General features: G+C 36.2%; 1 protein-coding gene across 1 annotated transcript; it reads left to right on the top strand.

The window, feature by feature from the left end:
• Positions 1 to 597: 597 nt before the first annotated feature.
• LOC149051507 (adhesion G protein-coupled receptor L4-like) lies at positions 598 to 11,269 on the top strand. The gene is made up of 18 exons (XM_089184252.1): positions 598 to 933; positions 1,816 to 1,853; positions 2,100 to 2,159; positions 2,838 to 2,991; positions 3,458 to 3,565; positions 4,068 to 4,152; positions 4,431 to 4,524; positions 4,823 to 4,872; positions 5,030 to 5,174; positions 5,639 to 5,733; positions 6,172 to 6,274; positions 6,936 to 7,086; positions 7,461 to 7,542; positions 7,825 to 7,891; positions 8,452 to 8,534; positions 8,763 to 8,883; positions 9,594 to 9,635; positions 9,739 to 11,269. The coding sequence occupies exons 3-18, from the start codon at positions 2,118 to 2,120 to the stop codon at positions 9,874 to 9,876; spliced, it is 1,560 nt and encodes a 519-aa protein (XP_089040378.1). The 5' UTR covers positions 598 to 933; positions 1,816 to 1,853; positions 2,100 to 2,117; the 3' UTR covers positions 9,877 to 11,269.
• Positions 11,270 to 14,283: the final 3,014 nt, after the last annotated feature.

The following is a 14,283-nucleotide window of genomic DNA, read 5'->3' as shown; positions in this document are numbered from 1 at the left end:
GAATTTTGGAATTTTGGAATGTTAATGGCTGGATTGTGCAACTCGTTAAGCAGCAGTACAAGCGCGGTATGCCGCTACATTCATATCCCGTCTTAATGAAACTAGTTCAACTTGAAAACAGTGTTAGCTTACTAGAGATAAAAATATTTCGCGCACAGCGAAACGAGAGCGGTTCTGTGTAAATTGAAAATTCGTTTGAATAGGACCGTTTTGCCAAATTACGCAGAAGTAGTTGCGTCAAGTGTTTGAGATGCTCCGTTTCAATCTACTGTAGAATAAATGACAAAACCAAGCAGAACCATGGTCTGTCGAGACGAAAGACTCAAACTTGAGACATGAGCTTTTCAAAATTCACTTTGAACGGTTAATCAAGCTTCAGCCTCTTCTTTTGGTTCAGATCGAGAAAGTTTAGCAGGAAAATTTTGACTTTGTTAATATATTTTTTTTGGCGTTTTTTATAACTGTCCAGAGAAAGTAAACACTAGATAAGTTTATTTCCCTTCTGACTGAAACCAATACTAACTCTAACAGGATGCTGCTATTTCCGGTGTTAAACTCAGTAGACTTCTATTTTTCTTTGATATGCTTCGTTAGCAGGGAGCAAATGCAAAGATATCCGCTCCAAAGACCCCTTTTTCAGGAGACGAACAACTTGTTGGAAACTTAAAAAGGATGGACTGCTAGGCCGGTGGAATTGGAGATGCTGTAGCTTCCTTCCAAATACTTCCCTTCACTGGTGTTGTAAATCATTAGGCCGATGTCTTAAACTTAACAAATCCGTCCCTGAAAACTGTTCTCACAATCTTCAAGTTGGAAATCTTCAAAATTTTACGTTACTTAGTGGTAAAAGAAAGTGGGGGATTTATATCAGACCCGAATTTGGTCAAGGAGAGCTTTGCAATCGGATTTTCTACAAAGCATTTAGAAATTGGGGTAAGTGAACGAAAACTTGCCATGGGTTAAATTAACACTATCAGCATGCTAGTTCACTAACATATTAGTTTATGCTCAGTATGCGTATATCGAGGTATGAATGCACGAGGGAAGTTTGGAGAGCACGAGAGAAGCGTAAGAGTTACTCGAGGCGCAACTTCAGCTTCTCGATACCAAATCTCTATTGAAAGATTTGTTAATTTTCAGCTCAGAAGTTAAAGACGAACGGATTTCTTGCGTGTAGGAGACAGCGTAGAGGGCTTAGTGCGCTTGAATCGTTGTTCATTTTAATTCATGGCCAGAAAATTGCGAGGGTTTGTGTTCAAAATTATGCTCATTCTGACATTGTGCAATTTAAATTACGCTATTGAATAATACTTTTAGGAAACATCAACACTTCAAAACAATATTTGTGGTTCGAAAAGCAAAACGAAAAATGTACAAATTTCTTGCATTTTCGTTTTGAGCTCAAAAATGTATGCAACTGAAAACAAACTTAAAAGGTGTGAAACCTCTTGGCTAAATTCGACGGGAACTTGTAGACGAAAGTGAAACTGTACATGTCTTGTTATGGTTACATGAGGATTGATAACATTTTGCTTTACCACAATAGCTCGTTAATTAGGATTATAGGAAGGACTTGCGCCCGCGATATGCTATAATATGGTAACGATTACCTAACTCTCACTTTTTAGGGCAACACTTCGTCTGGCAGTTATTTCCCATGAATGCCAAATCTTTCGCTAAGAGAAATGAGGGAAAAGACGAAACCAAACAAAAAAGGGAAACCACAACGAAGCAAAGCAATTAAAATATATATATATAAACAAACAAAACACCGCTTATTTACTTCCAATTCCACTTTTCCATCAATTCTCGCAGGAAACATAACAAAAAAGAAGCAGAAAGAACATGAAGAGGTAATGGCTAAAGATTCATAATTAGAGCAATACTGAAAGCATATCTGATATATAACTTGACTTTAAAAACTGGTTAACTCGTATGAGGAGGGCAAATCATTGATTAACTAAATAATTGTCTGCCTGACTGACTGACCAACTGATTGACTAACAGATTTCAAAATCTGGAAGATTGACTGAAAGATTGGCAAACGTGGCTGCTTGATTCATTATTTGATCCCATGTTTATTTATTTGGTCCATTTAGAGGTTTCTTATTCCGGCAATGTACAGAAAACTTAACCCAAAGAAGATGAAAGATTTTCAGGTAATGCAATTTGACAATGATATTGCTTTTCCAGAATAGACGACACGAAAACTGCGTTAAATTATAGTGTAGCCGGTAGCGAAAAAAAGCGAGGCACAATATCGCTATACAATACTTTACAGAATAGCTCCACGCTACGCAAGTAAACTAACCCGTAAAGTCAATTGCTACAAGCTGTTTGAGAACTCGAATGAAATCCGAATCATCGGGCGTGCCAGCCATATACATGTCAGGTATTCAAAGTATGCATCTAAAGTATCAAAAGATTTCGCAACATTAAAAATTTGCCATTAGCTGGATTTAACCCTTTAGCTCCCATAAGCGATAAAGACAGAATTTCTCCTTACAATATCAATACAATATCAAGCAGGCAAGCTACGATAATAAAGAACAATATCAATTAGGGAAATATTACCTGATCCAATACCAAATTCTCTGAACTAGCATTACAAGAATTATGTAGCAGACAGTAAGGAGAATTACAAATGAGATCTTGGAAGTTAAAGTGTTCCTGTAGTTTACCCAATCTCGAAGATTTTACTCTGTCAAAAACTAATGGCTCGTTACAACCTTTAAAACTTCAAGGGCAAAATTGATTGCAATGATAAAAATGAAATATAAAATAAATCACTCTAGGTATATATCTGCAAATAACTCTCCTTCGATTCTTATAAACAGGCCGCGTTCTCTTTACTCAAAAACATAACGTCGTCCAATACGAAGTATAACGGGATGCTCTCCACACTGGCTCTCGAGGACTTCTTGAGGAGACACATTCAAGCACGTTTGAACACTACAGCTACCAACATTTCCTTCTCAAGCGAAGTTGCAGGTAAACCATATGAAGAAAATGATGATGAAAATAAAAACAAAAAACAAAAAAAAAACCAAGCAAAAAAAATTAACTTTACGGCTCCACTCAATGTCCACGCAGGCTTGTCCCTTGTAGCCCTCAGCCATTTTTTCCTTTTTCCGTCTTGAATAATTTAGTTACTTAGCTTATCCTTCGTTCCAAATAGGTAGTGTTACTTAATTTATAAACTAAATTCTACAAAATAATGTCTTTCTTCTTACCTGATATTGAGGAAAATGAAGTAATTATTGGAAAATTTTACTGGATGAGTCTTACTTTAAGCTGGGACAAGACCAATCGCACTCAAGAAAATTTGATTGAAAATACATGGGGCTTAATATTCTACTATCGGACTAAATCGACACCCTAAAAACACGTATATCTAAATAGTCTTGAGATTACATGGATTTCTTTTTTTTTTTTTCTGTATAACCCGTCATCGTAGATGTTTTTGCCAGTCGCCCTCACCGGGACAGGGGCAAAAAATTTCGTTTTGCTGATCCCGAAAACGAAAACTTCGTGGAAATTTCATATCGAAACGCCCAAGAGAATTGTGAGTATGTTAAGGCGTAATCTCAGTCAGTAATATCTGAACCCCTGAGTAAAATTTTTTTGTTATCCGATGGCAGTGATATCATGGCGGAAGAGATAGATCGAGAAATAGGTGTGAAGAAAAGAAAAGGAAAAACAAAAACAAAAACAAAAACAAAAACAAGAACAAAAAAACACAGACTTATCTTTGAAATCGAGGCTTAAACAATTCCACGGTGCAGTTCTGCCAAACATAGAATAAGAAAAGAGAGGAAGTAAACAAAATATCTTCGACCATATTTGAAGCTTTTTTAACACACCATGGGGGGGGGGAGAGAGGATCAGTGGCTGCCTACAGAGTAAAGGAGGGGAGGGGTTGAACTATAGAAAATTGGCTGCCAATCAACCCCTGTGAGGGGGAATTAGTTAAATTCACAATCAAAACCCTCTGACAGCCCCTACACCAGGCGATAAATATTGACCGTTACCTTAGTTATCATTTCATTCAATTTAACTCCATCAAGGCTCAATGGTTGTAGGAGTAATGTACAAAAATCTCACCGAGCTGTTTATATCAGACAAGAAGACCAGAGGAACCAACAAAAAGAGGTTTGTATTTCAGCAGTAACAAAATCAAATACGTTTGTTAAATCAAAGTATAAAGACTACAGTAAAAAAAATAATGATAAATAAAAAACTAAAAAAAAAACCTGCCTCGTGGTTTTAAATTATTGTCTCTTTTCAAAAACCAAGGCCAAGAAGTAGAAGTGAGCAAGCATACATTTTACAACTTTTTTTTTTATTTCGAATAAATGCATTTACATATTTGTTTGCTTCAAAGCTATTTAAAATTTCATTTAGTATTTTTTTGTTGTTTTTGTTATCAGGGAGCTGAACTCCATAATCATGTCCGTTGAAATATACCCTGAGCCTGCAGATGTATTACTGGAGAACGTCACCTTGGTTTTTAAACACATAAAGGTATCTACATCACCTCTACAATGAAAGGAGTTCACATCCCCCTTGTAAACCTTGTTCAATCTATAGCTTTCTCTATGACAGTTTGCCTGACACGCGAAACATCGCTCTATAATCTCTATACGGTGGCCAATTTACATCATCAACTCAGGTGATAACGCTCAACCATCTCATGATATTAAGCTTGTGTATAAAAATCTTAGATTTCAAACTTTATATTTCCCATCAAGGGATTATAGAGTTTATGATATCTTGTTGCTATAAACTTCCTCTTGATTCGTACTTTTTAAATTCATTTTAGGCCGGTGGAAGAAGCAGAGAGTGTGTATTCTGGGACATGTTTGGAGATGGGTAAGGCTCGCTATTTTCGGCCGAAATTTACTTCTTGCACAATTACACGAGATGTCTTTCTACACCTACATGTATTGTGTTGGCCATTTAGAGAGCTTTATTATATTCTATACCCTGGAACTACAATAAACCACATGAATTTTTTTTTCGTATAAAGCCCCGAGGGTTGGTCATCGCAAGGATGTTTCACCAGAATCATCAGCGAATCCCAAACGGAATGCAAGTGCAATCATTTAACTCACTTTGCTGTTCTAGTGGATACTACTGCAAGTAAAGATGAAAATAGTACAACGGATACAAAGGTATGAGTTTCATTTAGTGTTCTTTCCATGGTGCATAATTGTATTAGTTGTCAGTATGTATCATGTCAACTTTATACTTTAATCAAACAAGGTAATTGCAAAGAAAATGCATTTGTAGTGTTAGTACTTCAAAAACCTTTGCTGTACAATTCGCTTGCTTGACATAAAAATTGGCCATTATAAAGTGTTTCCAAAACATTCAGTTAGGAGTGCTGTGGCTTGAAAGAAAGAACAGCCCTAAAAGTGTGTTGGGTCAATTGCACTCAGATACACTCAAGGAAGTGTATTTTTAGTTACTATCTGCCACTTATAAGGAGGTTCATGTGACACCCTGATTCCTATGAGCTTGGAATGTTCACTAAAAAATCAGTCTTTTTCGAAGTGCCCCTGAAGTTCAGGAGCATGGTTTTACGCTAAAGAAGTCCATTTAAAATGAAGGTCGTGTATTTCAATTGACTTCAAAGGAAGATGACAGGATATTAACAGTTCTTACACGTGTTGGGATGGCTCTATCGCTGGCTGGAGTTTCTGTAACAATCATCAGCTATATACGGCTAACGTAGGTCTACTTTAGTTATATGGTATAACTTGCGAACTAAAAATTGCTCAAGGTATTGGTCAATTTAGCATGAAGGATGTGGTCTTTTTTATTGTGTCGTCTGATAGTCCAGGTGAGAGTAAAGAACCTTTTGGTTGACAAAGACTGACGTGTAATCAACCTGAATAAACCTGGGAGGTAGGGTAACCTGACGGTGGTTTCAAACATTCTGTCGGTCAAATTAACTAAACTGAGACAAAATAGCCCACAAATTTAAAAAGGAAGTCAGCTATGAAATTTGCACAAGGTAGACAGATAGTTAAGAGCGAAGGACATCACCAGCACATTAGATATGAATTTATTGAGGTAAGTTTTCTCTTCCTTCATTTCCTTAGTTGAATCTTCTTCCTTTTGGTTTTCACATTTCCTAACACGTCTATTTGTTTTGGGCTTCTGTAGAGACAGGCAAGCACCCATGTCCCATATTCGAGTGGGACTAACATCTTGCATTGGAGCTGGACACATTGTCTTCTTTGCTGGGATTGATGCCACAGAAAACAAGGTGAGAGTTGGAGCAGAATGTTTTACATCTTTATTACAGCCATTTTGAAATCACTGGTGGTCCCTGTAATCTGACTGGCTCTAATTAGTGCGATTTATGCACGAATCGCACCATTTCTTGTTTTAAATCACATCTTTTTCCCAGCCAATGAGAAGGCTACGCTAAAAAACAAAACATCCAAACAGATTTCAAGGCTTGTTTAAAGTAACCAATCAAATTGAAGTAAAATTTGAGTCAAAGAGTATCACGTGGTAAATTTTCCTTCTTTTGTTTCCTAAACTGTTACTTTTTCCCTCCAAAAAATGGATGAATTTAATTTCAAACCAGCTCAGTACTGCATCAATAAAATATTTTAATTTACCAAGTCCTGTATTTGAGCGATTTCAAAATGGATATAATAAAGATGTAATTGAACCTCGTGTCGTGCAATTTTGGTCTGAAATCATACTTGTGATTTCAAATCCAACTCGCGCTGCGCCCTCGTTCAATTCTGAAATCACGCCTATGATTTCAGCCCAAGTTGCACTCCACTCAGTTCAATTAATATTATTTATCCTTCAGTGTTTTTTTTTTTTTAAGATAAACTGGATTGGGCTGTTTCTTTTTTCTGATAAATTCTTGCTTATCAGTACATCAGCCTATTGATGATGATTCCTTACAGGCTGCCTGTGTCACAGTTGCTGCTCTCATGCAGTACTTCCTGATGGCAGCTTTCTGCTGGATGCTTGTCGAGGGAGCTTACATTTACTTATTTGTTGTAAAGGTGTACAACATCAACTATAAAATCTGTCGCTTTCATGGCCTTTGTTGGGGTAAGTAAAGCTACTTCTTAAGATGTGACAATATTGAATCCTATTGAAAACCAGGCCACTATCATAAATCTAATAAAGCAAAGCAGTTTTCAACCGAAACATATATATATATATATATATATATAGATATATATATACAATGGTGTTTTTCCTTAGTTTTATGCTTTTATGCAATGTTTCAATGCAAAAGTCGGATTGACCATCAATACTAACCATAAAATAGTCAATTATTAAATGAATAATTATTATTTATGATAAAGCGAAAATAATGTCATTAAACTATTTTAAAAAGTAGATATCGTGGCCCTAGAAATTATCTAGTATTTGTTTTTGTCAACCGTGCCAGCTTTATTAATTGCGCACTTTTGTTTTAGGACTTCCTGCGGTTATAGTTACTGCATCTTTAGGTATCGTTGCAGGAGAAGATGGAATCGAGAATTATGTTAGTGATCAGTAGTAAGTTTGAAATTTTACCTACTACATCCTCTCTATGGACCCGGAAGTATCGCTGCGGATATGTGCCATATGTGCCAGCCACCTGAACGGAGAAGAACCAGGGGAAGGGTTGTGAGCTCCCCTCTGGTAATCTTCTTCACGTCGAATGTGTGGATCGAAACTAAGTCCTCTATCTTTTTTTTTTTCTTCCTTTGGCCTTTCTCTCTTTTCAATTTCTATTCCTTGTTTTATTGATACATTTATCCATTCATCCATTATTTTTTTTTTGTTCTAAACCCCAAGCTGCTGGATATCTTCAAGAAACAAAATCATCTGGATTTTTGTTTCCTTTGTTGGACTAATCGAACTTGTATGTGTTGAAACTTCTTTTTAAAAAATATTTAGCACTTAAATCTAAAATATATTTCGATATGTCTTGTCAGATTTCCAATAAGTCTATTAGAGTCTTCCTTCGTCAACATTCCACAAAAAATGCCAAAACATAAACGAAAGTGGTCAATCTCATCCCGTTCACAGATCCTCCTTTGGTTTTAAGTAAGGCATCATGATCCAGTCAAGGATTTCTTTTTTCTTTTTATAAAGGAGAAACAGAGAGGAGGAATCTATTGATCCATCCACTAAACCCCAAAGTGTCTTGAGAACCAATTTATATTCCCAAAGCTGTATAATAGCAAATGGCTTAGGGACTTAAACTATTAGACCTATTTTTCAAAATGTACTCCAGTTACTTCCCATACTCTTGTGCCAAAACATTTCTTATTGAAAATCCTAATTAGTGGAGTCGACATCACTCTTAGCTGCCGCCCCTTTTTCCCGCTTCTGTCCTCTTTTTTTCTCATATTTTATACCATTCCTGATGGACAATATACAAAAATTAAATAACATGTTTTCCTATTATTGCTTGTAAAGATTAATATAGCGATCCTCGTGCGAGTTATCAAGGAAATTATCACAATCCAACATGTGAAAGACAACCAGAGTGAGCAGATCAGGTAGGATGAACATTTCCCTCTTCCTATGAATCACACGAGCCTTTCAACAAAGCTGTTCCCAACAGAATGCCAGATACTTGACACAATGAACTTCATAATGGTATAGCACTTTATTGAGTACTGTAGCTCCGTTGTTGGACGTCCGATTGCGAAATCCGACGGTCTGGGATTTGTTTCCCTGAGGAATCGAGTTTTCAGGTTGAATACAAATCTCTTTTTCGCCTTCAGGGTTGGTGTTCGAGCATGCGTGGTGTTGACTCCGTTGCTTGGAGTTACGTGGCTGATTGGTTTCTTGTCGCCGTTGCACATTGCGTTTTCTTACATGTTTGTCATCCTAAACTCTACACAGGTAAAGTACAAAGCTAAGAGCTGATACGCCTGAGGTGCTACTTCTAGAGGAATGTTAAGGCGTATTTCCAAGAAGATGATTATCAAACTTTCAAAATGAGTAAGGTGTAACTCAGATTAACTTTCTGATTCAGAAACTTTTAAAGTTAATGTTAAGCACAGAGAGAACTTAAAGCGAGAAAATTAGTTAAATTAGGTTGTGATGGCCTATCTCTAAAACTATAGACCTGCTAAAACCTCTGAAGTACCAAGATACCATTAATTCTTACGCTTAGAGTGCCCTTAATTAGATCAGGCTTAGCCGATAGCCGATAGAAAAGAATGACTGAAAATAAAAAGAAGTGTGGGACCGTTAATTTTACGAGAAGACTCTTTATTCATGGTGAAAAAAAAAAGAAAAATAACCCTTTAACTCCCATGAGTGATCAAGACAGAATTTTTCGTTACAATATTAATACAGTATCAAGCAGTCAAGTCATGAGAATGAAGAAAAACATTAATTAGGGGATTACTAGTTGATCAAATACCAAATTCTCCAAACTAAAATCACAACCACTATATAGCAGACAGTAAGGAGAATTACCAATGAGATCTTGGGAGTTAAAGGGTTAATACTCCTTTGACGTTTTTCTAACCTACAGGTTTTTTTTTTTAATTAACTATTTATTTATTTATCTGCTTATCTATTTACTGGACCCCTTTTTTCGGCAGGGCTTCTCGATTTTCTTCTTTCACTGCTTGAGAAATAGTGAGGTATGGATAAATATGAGTCTTCATAACGCACGTTTTCAACAGGAAAAAAATGTTTGCTAGCGAAAGGAAAGTATCTAATTAGTGCCTCACATTCCTCACTTAGATAAGAGAACGTTTCAAAAGAAGACTTCGACAAGCACGGCCCTCTCGGCTACACAAAATTAAACCCCAAATGGGAGAGGCAAAGTCTGTGAAGCCAGTCGGAGTCGAGATAGATGCTCAAACTTCAGAGTTACAATGAACCATGATATATGCACTTGGAGATTTCTAAGTAGATACTGAACTTACGTTCACCTTTGACCAAAACTATGGAGAAATTCACCATCCCCACAGATTGTCAGCGGCTCAATTTAGTTATCGTCTTCGAGAGGATCCCACAGTTTTAAGAGGGTATTAGTCGTCGCCATAAAAAAAAAAAAAATTGATTGACATCGAGGGAGGGTAATTTCACAGAGTCTTATGGAGGGGTGTGGCAACCAAAATCGTTCCAACCCCCCTCAACACGGCGCAGTATCATGTTCAAAATCGGACAGTGGTATAGGAGAGATTACGAGTCATGTCTGTAAAACTGGACAATGCACATCAGCTGAAATTATAGCATTATAAGTTCTTTTTGCTGAAGTGTATTTTTTCGCAAGTTTAGTCATAGTTGTGATAAATTGGTTCCATTACTTTCGGTTGTCCAATGTTCAGCAATCGTTTAAGCTGTTTACTAATTAAATGCACCCCTGCTTCGCAATTATTCGATTTTGTTTATAACTCGTGTGATTATAACTCAGACGGGATTACAATCATCCTCGTTATCATTAGAAATTTCGCAAGTGCTTAGGAGTCCAGTTCTACTCTCGAACGGAGGTATACAAAAGTTTAGTCTTAGTGCGGTAAATCGTCAAATCGTCCTAAACAAGAATGCCGACTTTTCTCATAAATCTCATTCGCAATTTCTCTCTACCGTTTGCTATACAACTCTCAAGTCGTTAGTTTGGAGACTTAGGTATTGAATCAACTAATTATCCTTTCATTGAAATTTTCTTCATTTTTCTTTCTTAATTTATCTAAATACTGTATTGGTATTGTTAGGAGAAGTTATTTCTTGGTCAGTGGTGCGAGTCAGAGGGTAACTGCTGTACCTGAGAAATTTTTTCAGCCAATTTAAGCTTCGTGCTCTACTTTTTCGACTTTTTTGGAGATTTTTTTAATTAAATGTCTTGGTTCATGATATGTGACGATTTCTATATAATTATATGATTAAGTATTCAAGATTTAGCTCCAAGATTGACATGACAGAAACGCCTTCGAGTTTTTTAAAGAAGTAAATCTTAAGATCTGCAAACAGTCATTAGCCATATGAATTAGCTTAGATACAACTGATTTTATTGAGTAGAACACTCAATTCAGTGTGTAGAATGTAACATACAGATGATAACAATTTCATTAGGCTATTACACTTTGGTTATATAACCATGCAGATACAACCGTTGCATGTTCATCCTTTTTTCATAAACACGTGATAATGTAAATAGAAATTAATAAGGATAATAATGTTATAACCATGCGATGCAACTGTTGCACGTTCATTATTTTTTTCATAAACACCATTATGATTCAAATAATCTAAAAAAAAACAAATTATCTTAGCTGCTAGCAAAGCGAATGGGCTAGAGAAAACGAGAAGAGACTGGAAACACCTCTTGGGCACCCCAGGACCTCACCATCCTTATTTCCTCACTCGCTTCCTTCGAAAACTTAAAATTGACCATCGCATTAAAAAAAGGAATACATTTCTAAACATCAGTACCATGTGGGAATTCTGAATATAAGAACATAGAAACAAAATGGGAGGAAAGGGAGGGAGGGGTGGTACTATCACAGGTCTTAGCTAGGTTTTAACTTAAGAGCGTGTCCACGAGAGCACCGGGCAATCGTGCTATACGTCATCTCACCGATTTCAATTAAAATAAGCCAGTTTAAAGGGTCTACCCCAAAACTCAAAAAGAAAAACTGGTTTCTGTTTTGGTTTTTTCAGGGGGAGAGATAGAACCCCCCCCCCATTTTTCTTGGTTTTCACCAAGAAAATCGCTTCAAAATAGGTAAAATGTATGAAGCTCTCACTGCGATGGTATTTAATCAACTACTCTGAGAGTTTGCACACATATTTTTACATCCTTAGTTAATGTCCGCCACAAATATCAGTCAAATTGATTGTCGGCTTGTCAATCAACAGAGGAAAATATACGACTGTGTTTTTAGACTTTTCGATTCATCCAAATATTTGACAACTTTGAGGTCAAATATCTCCCGTTGCCAGAAAGCTACAACACTAATCTTAATTATCCTTTATAACCCATTATTTCATCTCTGAAAACCATGAAAAAAAATCATTGGGCACTACCTTATTTTCGTGGATACCTTTTAAAATCTGCGACTGTGACAAGTTTCTCTCAACTACACCTGTAACGCAATTCTTGTTCTAAATAAACCTACATTTTTTAGCTCTTTATACAAGATGGTTGATCAAGAGAGGTGAAAAATGTGAAAACTTTCGAGATTTTTTGTATGAATGGAAAATTTCACGTTTAGAGAGATGCATGTAAGTGAAAAATCAATAGGAAAATTGTAGCGTTTCTTTCTTCAGTCTTTTATTACTTTGAAGATTTGCTAAAACCAGCAGATATAGCTTTTGTACGGCACAAAAAATTCATTGTTTATCATTATCATTGCTCATTTTAGGAGATTTTAAAGTCACATGCTGCATGTTGGTTGATATCACTACAAGTTCCAGTGTGCTACTTAACCTAATATTGATAAAGTTTGCAGGAAGATAGATATATGGACATAAACAAAACACCTTCAATAACATAAGTGGGCTGTTGGAGACCTCAAAGTTCGTAGGGTCTATTTTATCACCTGGGATTAATCCTCTATTGTTGAGGGTAGTTATACGGGAACGAGGGAAAAATCCCTGAATTTTGCCTTGAAGGTGTAATGAAGTATTTTGTCGAATATGAGTTGTAAATAAAGAACTTAAGCAAAACTACGCGGGAGCAACGTAGCATGAGTAGCTACGAATATCAAAATGAATTTACTTTAGGTGTTGTAAAGTAACAATAGCTAGCTATTGTTACTTTACACAGCTGATTAGACCTTAAAGTTAACAAATTCTTTACAACTTACGATTCACTCCAATAACGATGAGCTAAATACCTTTACTTCCTTATTTAATTACATGTTGCAGTCCTCACAAATCTCCAGCCAGTTTTGATAAATTCAATTCCTTGCCATCTTATAGGCATTAGTTATTTTCTGTAGTGTATGGTGGGTTTAAAGGAGCGTTTGCATGTTGTGTGTTTCCAAATCCGTTTAAATCTAGAATTCATTCGCCTTTCATTATTTTAAGCTCTGCCCAAAAGAACGGTAAAGTTACGATATTATTGCCTACGAGACTTCACATATTTTTGTTCTTAAATTCTTTAACAGTGAAGTCTTTGGTATTTGCCTATCAATAGTAATAGATTCAATTTCTCCGCAAATTTGCCCTTGATTGCTATTCTTATGCGAAAGCTAGTTAACGTAGTGCTTTGAAGAGTGTTTGTGAGTTTCGTGCAATAAAGTTATGTTTGTCATTAAGCCTATTTGTTTCCGTAAAATTCTTTAAGATATTATGCAAAAACAATAACATAGTGCGTTCTAGTCAAAAGAGAGTTTATGGTGTCCAGAATTCACGGCTGTCTGAGAAGGGCGGGATAAGCGCTATCAAAGGGAGTGCTTGACTACAATTCGATATTGTTGTATTTTTTGGTTACAAAGAAATGTTGTACAAATGCAAAGAGGTTAATTAACAGCTCTGATAAATGCACAATTAGAGACAGAAGGAGGACTTGGTTAGAATAGGGTTTGTATACTGGTCATATAGAATGGGTATTTGATATGCATTATATGTATGGGTATACGTAATATAAAATATATACACGTAACTTGGAATATCTCCATAATTTGGCACAAGGGATAAACCATTCCCCACACCAAGCGAAAAGACTTGGATTCAAGCCCTAGTACTAGCAATATTTTTTTTAATATATACTTTTCATTCTCTGATGACAGTGAAACAACATTAAGTCGTTTGTTTATTTTATGTTTTTTTTTTCTCTAAGAGCACGGTAACGAATCCTGGATTCTGATTGCTTCTTGGTGCCTTCCGCTTTTTTTTTTTTTTATCTCTGCCCACGTGAGTCGTGAGTCGCCGAGTACATCCCTAGCTTCGTTACTATTTTTATGAATATAACTTGTTTTTCCGGCTGGACATATTTTCAAGCAAAGTATTTTCAAGCGATTCAAGCCGATTATTAAATTATTAATCGTCTCTTTTCTCTCTCTCAAATCACTTTGGATGCTAGCGACAACTTGTTTATAAAATGAATTTGTCTTCGTAAATGTGATATTATAAAATTGGTTGAGACGCGGCCTAAAAACCGTTTCTAATTGGATTGAATCCTTCACCAACTTATAGAGTAAAAACTGTGAAGCATTTGTTTATAAAAGGCCACTTCCGAGTTCTCACGGTTCAGTGATCTGGTACCGAAATTACGGTGCAAGGACGAGACTAGGTGCGAAGTGGTTCTCGTCGGTACAACGAATAAAGAGTCGTGGT

This window comes from Pocillopora damicornis, chromosome 1 (assembly GCF_964200805.1).
Source record: "Pocillopora damicornis chromosome 1, jaPocDami1.2, whole genome shotgun sequence".
Lineage (NCBI taxonomy): Eukaryota > Metazoa > Cnidaria > Anthozoa > Scleractinia > Pocilloporidae > Pocillopora > Pocillopora damicornis.
This window is presented reverse-complemented; position numbering and strand designations above follow the sequence as displayed.